The 8,086-nt window shown below is 36.3% G+C and overlaps 2 protein-coding genes across 4 annotated transcripts; one reads left to right on the top strand and one right to left on the bottom strand.

The window, feature by feature from the left end:
- Positions 1 to 12: 12 nt before the first annotated feature.
- LOC134213889 (intraflagellar transport protein 43 homolog) lies at positions 13 to 1,562 on the top strand. 2 transcript variants are annotated; one of them, XM_062693340.1, is made up of 4 exons: positions 16 to 232; positions 808 to 840; positions 904 to 1,038; positions 1,106 to 1,562. In XM_062693340.1, the coding sequence occupies exons 1-4, from the start codon at positions 138 to 140 to the stop codon at positions 1,326 to 1,328; spliced, it is 486 nt and encodes a 161-aa protein (XP_062549324.1). In that variant the 5' UTR covers positions 16 to 137; the 3' UTR covers positions 1,329 to 1,562. The 2 variants fall into 2 exon arrangements, with proteins under 2 accessions (XP_062549325.1, XP_062549324.1); XM_062693341.1 differs by lacking the exon at positions 808 to 840 and having other exon boundaries at positions 13 to 232.
- A 1,882-nt stretch (positions 1,563 to 3,444) lies between these two features.
- LOC134213887 (endoplasmic reticulum lectin 1) lies at positions 3,445 to 6,957 on the bottom strand. Of its 2 annotated transcripts, XM_062693338.1 has the most exons (5): positions 6,709 to 6,957; positions 5,693 to 6,379; positions 4,530 to 4,580; positions 4,217 to 4,414; positions 3,445 to 3,904 (listed from the first exon to the last, which is right to left on the bottom strand). In XM_062693338.1, the coding sequence occupies exons 1-5, from the start codon at positions 6,835 to 6,837 to the stop codon at positions 3,467 to 3,469; spliced, it is 1,503 nt and encodes a 500-aa protein (XP_062549322.1). In that variant the 5' UTR covers positions 6,838 to 6,957; the 3' UTR covers positions 3,445 to 3,466. The 2 variants fall into 2 exon arrangements, with proteins under 2 accessions (XP_062549322.1, XP_062549323.1); XM_062693339.1 differs by lacking the exon at positions 4,530 to 4,580.
- Positions 6,958 to 8,086: the final 1,129 nt, after the last annotated feature.

The following is an 8,086-nucleotide window of genomic DNA, read 5'->3' as shown; positions in this document are numbered from 1 at the left end:
CGACCGCGATAAACATACGATCAACTGTGACGCCAGATTATTTTGAATTATTCATAAAATCAGTTCTGCTAGTTTTCTAAATATTTTGTCCATATTCACAGCATAAACATTGAAATTATCAAGAAAATTGTACCATAATGAGCTCATCTGATACTGCCGCAACAACACCTACTCGAGTTAAAACCGACAGTTGGATGGATGATGTTTTGCGAACCAACACCGTTTCCAATAAGTGAGTATGTAAATAACAAGTGCAGGAGGAACGACTGGTATCAGGCAGGATTCCCATTCCATAATACGCACAAGCACTGCCCATACAAGTTCCACCGCAACCCTTGTGCTTCCAGCTAAAATGGATAATGTCAACGCAACAACTTTCGTTTAATGTGAATGCAAAGCGGTTGAATTTTAGGACTCCGGAACTAAAGGTAGGGTGAAAGACGGTTTTGGCAGATTTTGTTCTATTATTGGCAGGGGGGTTTTTGTTGACCAAATTTTATAAAATTTGGCCACAATATTCTTTGATATGCAAAGAATGTTTAGGCCAAATTTGAGCCTAGTCAGTCATAAAAACCCCCCTGCCAAAGCCGTCATTCCCCCTACCTATTTGCATTTTTTTATAAAAAAGTGTTCCATCTGAAATCATAGAAAACTCATCCTTTGTCAGTTATTCAATTTACGTTCCAGTAATTTGAACGTGCTTGAACTTTACAATAAAATGCAAACTCGCCGATGCCCTGCCGATAACACCTGTCTGTTTATTGATTCTGTATCATATAATTCATTGATTTATTTTACATATTTTAGAAATGGCAAAAACTACTCTAATTTATTAGAAATGTTGAGTATTACATTTTATAATGATAACAAGTTCATATGACAATAATAAAGTTCTTCATCTAGGGAGCGATTCGGTAATTCGAATAACTCGGATGATTCGAACACCGTTGAGTACAATCCTGACGATATTCCTATGCTACCGGACGCAGATGAGTTGCACGAAAGTCTCTTTTACAATGAATCGCCTAACTTGCCATCGTAAGTAAAATCAAGTTTGTTATAGAAATTGAGTTACTTTTCAATAAGATCGCTATTTTTCTTCTAGCCTCACAATGTACAATCAACTTGGTTCTGATATATTCCCCAATAGCAAGTCAGCGTTGGGAAACTTGGATGAAATTGATATTTCAATTTTGACGGAATGTCTCGAACACGAGGATAGCATCGAAGAGGCTGATGAACCGTGGATCTGGGACCAATTATTCGCCCAGTTGTCAGTTAAAATAAGCACCGAAACAAAATCAACATCAGTTGAGTATAAAAACTAAACAAACAATTCACAGGAAAGCGATGTTGTTTGATTATCAATTTGATTTGATATCAAAATATGTAGTAACATTTTGAAAACCACGACATTGGCCCTTATTAAGGTTTCTACTGCACGGTGAAAAGAGGCACATGTAAAGTGGACTGAGCGATGCCTTTTTACTAAATTCTCGCTTTACATAGTTAATTTTATTTAATTCACTATGCGAAAACGGTAATAGGCAGGGAATTAATATTTGAGCAACGCCTAACAATATATACCCTTTGTCATAAACAGTGTTTTGTGCCTTCCAGACTACGAGCTATATCACTTGATATAGAGTAGCTTGACATCAGAGTTCACATATCTTATTTTCACTGCAAATAATGCATATGACATCTCATGGCAAGATTCACTATATCAAGTAGCTATATCACCAGTCTGAACGTAGTCTTTGTTACTGACAAACGCTCCTCGCAACAAGCCTTTATCAGAACCGGAACACAATATGACAAGAATCATTTGCCTTGTATGCTCTGATATTTCCAAGAAAACAATACTATTTTGTAATCCGAGTTAGATTCACGAATATTTCTATAAAATCAGAAAGTACGATAGCATAAAACCGAAATTTGATGTAGAAATAATGCAAAATAAAGGAATGAAAAGTTTGCATCAAAATTGTCTTCTTTTTTGTTGCTGACAAAATTTTTTATTGTCTCCGACAATCACAAAGCGTCGTCGTTGATTCTCTTTTGTCGCTTGTTGCGCATCCATCTAAAAATTGATTTCTTGGTAATAGGTCAACGAATGTGCAGTGATCGTAAGGTGGAGTGAAGGTGAAAGTAAATGGGGAATCCCAAATTGTTTATTATTTGTTACATCAACAGACGACTTAGGTCCTAATGATGGTTATCTTAATTCATACTAATAAAAGTCGTGATAATAAAAACATTATTTATGGAACATGGCGTAATAAGCTATTGTAAAATTACGACGAATTGTCTGTCTGGATAGATTAAAATCAAAACCCGTATCCTCGTTGAATACCCGTTTTAGATTTTTTTTTTTTTTTTTTATCTTTATTAGTGTGTTTTTTTAATTATTAATTAAGTTCAACACAGACCCGTTTTAGACCCACCAACGCTCCAAGTTGTCCGTAATTTGTTCATCGAAAAGGTATCTTCAGCACTCCGTTATTTCACAGTGCCCTACGTCAAGCGTTCAAGGGCTAAGCAACCGAAGAGCAAAACGAATGAAGCGGCGTTGAACAGATTCAATTCTAGCTAATCCGTTCTGGTAACTGGGATGCCAGACAGCGGAACAATATTTCGCCAGCGTAGATCGAACCAGCCAACAGTAGAACAGGGACTTCAAGCAATACACATCGCTGAAGCCCTAGGCGATGGAGGCGATGCGAAAGATTAATCCCAATGTTCTAGAGCATTGCTTCCCAAAGTTGGGGGGTCGCGACTTCCTTCCATAAGATTTACACGCGACCCACCATTTTGGGAAACTATGTCTAGAGGCCTCCTTAATCACATAAGAGACATGATGATTGAATATTAGCTGCGTACCCTGAAAAGCGCCAAAATTCTTTATGAAGTCCACGCGTTGCATCACGATTTCGTTGAGCTCGTCATTTGGGCTTATTCTACGAGTCGAGTGACGTGAGGTGAGTCGATTTTAGCAATTCTCACGTGAGGTGACCATGTTATTCAAATGGGGCTATACGACTCTTCTCACGTCATTCGAGCAATCTCACGTCACTCCACTCGTAGAATAAGCCCAAATGTAATTTATTGTAAATTACACGAGTGAAAGGGATCACTGAACGTTTGCTAGGATGTACAACCTTGCGATTCAGTTTGCATCAAGCGGCAAATGAGTTATTTTCTTGTTGTAGTTCCATTGCGTCAACGATAGACAACGATGAGAAAATTAAGCCTTGGAATACAAGCTTTTAGATTAGATTATAAAATAATTTAAACCAAATGATCTCAAAATCAATGGAAATAGTGTTATTGTATTTCAGGCTGAGAAAATCGCAAAAAGTACTAATAAAAAAGTTAATGATGGATGGACAAAAGAATCAAATAAATACTCCGCCCCCTTTCATACAATTATAAACTTTAACGTCAAACTTAATTAGTTTTTTATTCAATCATTTATATTACTGCTATCGATAATGTACAGCGTTTCCTCTTCCAGTTTCTGCACACTTTCTGGCAAGAGCATATTTTCTTCAACATACGGAAGAATATCGCAAATCTGGGATGATTCGACATTCAAAATATATTCACACGGCTTCGGCTCGAGTAAATAGAGTGAGATAGAATTCGAACTGGACGTATGTTCGGTGCATTTCAGTTTTACTTCCACCTGCCTTGGCTGAAGAGTTTTGTCGCATACGTCGCCTCCACTGTAGAAATTGCTCAGCTGATTTTCGTTCTTTCGTTTATTCCTGATGGAAGGATTTTTCTCTAACCATTCGAGATGTTTATCCTTGTTGAAGTAACCAAGGAATATGGACGTATCCGCGTGATATTGACGAACATGTTTTCCGTAGCATAGCTCAAACTTCCACCAACCGGAGCCCTGCAATATATTTTGTTTTTAAATATCAAGTTTTTTTTCTGATGAATGGCGATTTAACAATCTTTCTAACAGCTGTCATAAGACGAGTTTAGTACTATTCCATTGAATTCCACCACGTTTTATAATCTGTACTGAAACGTTTTTTGACCTCAAGTCAAGTCAAATATGAGACACTGGAGACGGCCTCACAGTTAAGGTCGAAATACGTATCTGTAAGGATTACAAAACGTGGTGGAATTCAATGAAATATTAATAAACTCGTCTTATGACACTAAAAGAGCTTAAATAATTTTTCAATCTTTGTAGACTTACTCCGGTCAAACAATTAGAGCCACCCAAAAATTCCAATAATGGTTTGAGCTCTTTTGATTTTCTCGCTTTCTTTGCAAAAACTTCCATTGGACTCGTATTATCCTCTTCTGTTATTTCAGTTTCTAGTAATCCCTTCTGTCCAGTGCCATCAATGATGGGAATATCGTTCGAAAATAGCTCAACTTTGATAGGGCCGTCCTGAAACAGAAGCAACGATATTTTAACAAACCATAGTTAAAATATGTAAAAGCAATTACATCTATGTTAATATACAAGAAAATAATTATTAAATCAAAAACTAAACATAACAAACCTCGTTGAAATTAATGACTGCAATAGCTTCTTTTATATTTTTATGCACGTCCTAAAGCAGGAAAGAAGAGGTAGTGAACTGAATATAAAAACAAGAAACTACGACTAACGCAAAAAGCCCGAAATTCCAAGCAATAGATTACTACAAGTCAGAACATTAATGAATCAACCTAATCCATGCGAGAATCATCTAAAATAATCTTTTATCATATAAGATTTCCTCGTTTGATTAGCGATTGTTCGACATTTCGCGGTAAAATATTCCGCGGCTAATCATTTCGCGATGTACCAGTTGTTCACGGTTTATCACTTTGCGTTCATTACCATTTTGCGGTATAACATTTCGCTGTTTGTATTTTTTGGCGGTATCCCATTAGGCGGTCAGTTTCATTTCGCAGTTTTTTTTTTACTTACATTACCCAGTAGTTCAATAATGTGTTATTTAGCTTTATAAAGCCTCAATACCGACACAGTTATGTAAAGCGAACAATCGTTGAATTTACATTGCATGAATTCAATTCTCCACAGAAAATTAACATCTTTAAGCTAAACTTATTTACCGGGCAAATGCGAAAATTTAAAGAAGGTAAAACATCACATTTTTCGTGAACGCTAACATTTAGGAAAGGTACATTTTGCCTTAAAAATATTTTTTTGTCATTCCGTTTCTTGAGCACATACTTATAGGCTACTTAGAGGGTGAGGTGCATCATATGATATCATGTCTTATTGACAAAGTCCACACTTCTAATTGTATTGACAATACATTGTGTATATGTCGCTTTGAAATAACATAAAATAAAACGCAATCAAATCAGCGATCATATAAAGTCAATTAATAAAGAATAAAAAAATATATATAAAGTCAATGTCACCCGTATAAGATACAAAAAAAAAGTTAAAAAGGTAAGCTAGGTTTAGGTACCGCGTAACGGAATACCCCCAAATTATATACCGCAAAATGGTACAGACCACGAAATGTTTGACAACCTGATAAGAACGCATTTTTTTAGGTCGATATATCATCAATATTGTGTAATACAAACAGGACACAATTGCTCCCGCTGATCAAACTGAATGCTAATTTCATGCAAAGGCTTGATCATTAACGTTCTGCTAAATCCAAACCAATTTAAAGAATGCCAAACATCACTTCTCTCATACCGTGAGCTTTTGATATTTTATCTTCATGCTTTCAATTTCCATCAACAGCAGGTTTTTCGGCTTCTTCGGTGAGTTTCCCAACGGATAGCAGTTGACTTTGTTTTCTTCATTGTCCTGAGGTTTATATTTCGGATGAGCGCAAAGCATGGGAGTCAAAATGATAATCTCGTAGTTGCAGGTAGAAGTTTCTTTCAGCGAGTACACCTCATTTTTGCCATGCAAGTAGCACACATAAAGAACTTTTGTCACGCGAGGTTCTCCGTTTAAGTCACACACTGTGCCAGAGTCCATCTCTAGTTCCAAATACGGCAAATTCAGACCGTCGATTTTCTTGTACTTCATTTTCTCTCCTTCGGATTCCGATTTCGCATACAATGCTTTGAGATTTGCCGTCTTTTGCTTGTCCCATCTGCCAAGGTAATATTCTTGCAATTTGCTGGTTTTTTCGTACCGCTCCTCGTGATATTGCTTGATGTAATTTCCATGGCAAACCTCATAGGTCCAGTAGCTCTCGATTCTGTAGGAACACGAATGGGTAAACAACGGGACCAGTAAGTCGATAGGACTAGGGCCACTGTATTGTATATCTCCGTCCAACTCCTTAGTGGCAATCGACGGAATGATGCATTTGTATTTTTCTTTGTTCGTAGTCGCAACTATAATCTCCTCGTCTTCTAATGAATTGGCCTGCAATGAAATAAATTCCAATATAGTCAAACAGGTCTTTTTAGCTTAGTAGAGTAGAGCCAGTTCGGAGGTCTGCTAAAACTAAACCAAACCGATTCTTGTATTGTCGGCTTGACTGAAAAGAAGAAAAGGACAACTTCTGAAGGTGAATTTTCCCCACTTCGGAAGTATGTTCATATCGATTACCTACTTCCAAAGTTAGGTTTAACGCATAAAATGAAATATTTTCAGAGGTCAGCCATTCTATCTTTCAATCGGACAAAACTAAAAGAATTTGTATCAATTCTGATCAATTGTGTAAAGAAAAAAATCAAAAGTAGAAAACTCACCAGCAATTCATCCTTTCCGTGCCAAGCGATTGTATGCAATATAGAATCATCGAAGCCTTTCAAATCATGGGCACTTATTCCACCCATTAGCAAAATAACCACTACATAATATAGTATTTTGAAGCGCATATTTATCTAAAACTAGAATTTATTCCCACTTTTTATTCGATTAAAACCCGTGGTATAAAATGATTGGCTCCTGCAAAAATTGGTACGTGTTTTGTTTGTTCTAACTTCAAAAGTCAATGAAACTTGAAAAGTCAGTGTCAAAATTGTACGTGCACGGAAAAACAACCCCATAAAAAATTTGACAGCTCCGAAATTTCACGATCATCCGACGAAATCGGGTGCCTACCAAATCGTCCTATTTTTACACCGACGACGTCGATTGTCGTAGGCTACATATTTTCGTCGCCAGGATTCCCAGAGAAATTGAAATGTTAAAATACAAACCATTTTCAAAATCAACAAAAATGCTCGCAAAAATGTAAATGCTACAAATATGCGATTATGAGCTTGTTTTAAAATATCTTGACATTTATGCCTTGTTCAGATTACAGCTGAATAACATGTTATTCGAAGGTGTTACTTCTGAATAACAAAACCGTTCGCACTAGCATTTTAGATAATACTATTTGACAGCTGACAGCATGTGTCAAGCGCCAAATTTTTTCGAGCAGTTTGTTGTTTGTTTAAAAATATGCAGCGAGATTCTTCAAATTAGAATTCAATTATTGCGCATAAGCCCCAAAATTTTATTCCCACCTTTTGGTTTCCGCGCCGAGCACTCAGCGCCAGACTCGGCGACAAGGAGATAGTGGTCAAGTTGGTACTCCTGATTTTTTGACAACTGATGTCGATTGGTTGTGTGAGTGCACCGGTGTCAAAAAATAGAGCTTTTAGCTGAAAATTTAGTTGTCAAATGCACATTTTGACAGAAATATAGATGTATGAGTGAATAAAATGTACAAATGCTCTATCGCGGAAGCAGTCGCTGAAGACAAGTGTCAATGGTTTCAGTGACGAAACGAAAAGTTTCAATGCAAAAAGCAATATTATTAAACAATTATTCTGTTTGCGATAAAATAACCGTGATGAGATTTATTATTGATTTGCTTTTTTTCGTAATTGGGTTGTTTAGCAAAGAAAAATATGAGGTTTTTTATAGTTTAACATAAAGAGCATGCTTTTCTGATCTCCAACATATTTTTATTTTTTTTGTAAACCTTTTATTTACATTTTTATACAGCAAACAATAAGCCATTTCAATCGATAGAATGACACTAACATTCATAGAATGACAGTTAGCCCATGCAGCATAAGAACAAATTTTTAGTCCCATATAAATTTAAAATGCAAATTAAAAATAGTTCCGGGG

The sequence above is a fragment of the Armigeres subalbatus genome, chromosome 2, assembly GCF_024139115.2.
Source record: "Armigeres subalbatus isolate Guangzhou_Male chromosome 2, GZ_Asu_2, whole genome shotgun sequence".
In the NCBI taxonomy this organism is placed as follows: domain Eukaryota; kingdom Metazoa; phylum Arthropoda; class Insecta; order Diptera; family Culicidae; genus Armigeres; species Armigeres subalbatus.
This window is presented reverse-complemented; position numbering and strand designations above follow the sequence as displayed.

Bases quoted from the DNA above. Each gene is read 5' to 3' on its own strand.
- LOC134213887 (XM_062693338.1), bottom strand. From the start codon at position 6,837: ATGCGCTTCAAAATACTATATTATGTAGTGGTTATTTTGCTAATGGGT. The intron at 6,380-6,708 runs GTGAGTTTTCTA...ATTTCATTGCAG, and splicing joins ACGGAAAGGATGAATTGCTG to GCCAATTCATTAGAAGACGA. The intron at 3,905-4,216 runs GTAAGTCTACAA...AATATATTGCAG, and splicing joins GCTCTAATTGTTTGACCGGA to GGCTCCGGTTGGTGGAAGTT.
- LOC134213889 (XM_062693340.1), top strand. From the start codon at position 138: ATGAGCTCATCTGATACTGCCGCAACAACACCTACTCGAGTTAAAACC. The intron at 841-903 runs GTTGAGTATTAC...TTCTTCATCTAG, and splicing joins TACTCTAATTTATTAGAAAT to GGAGCGATTCGGTAATTCGA. The intron at 1,039-1,105 runs GTAAGTAAAATC...TTTTTCTTCTAG, and splicing joins GAATCGCCTAACTTGCCATC to CCTCACAATGTACAATCAAC.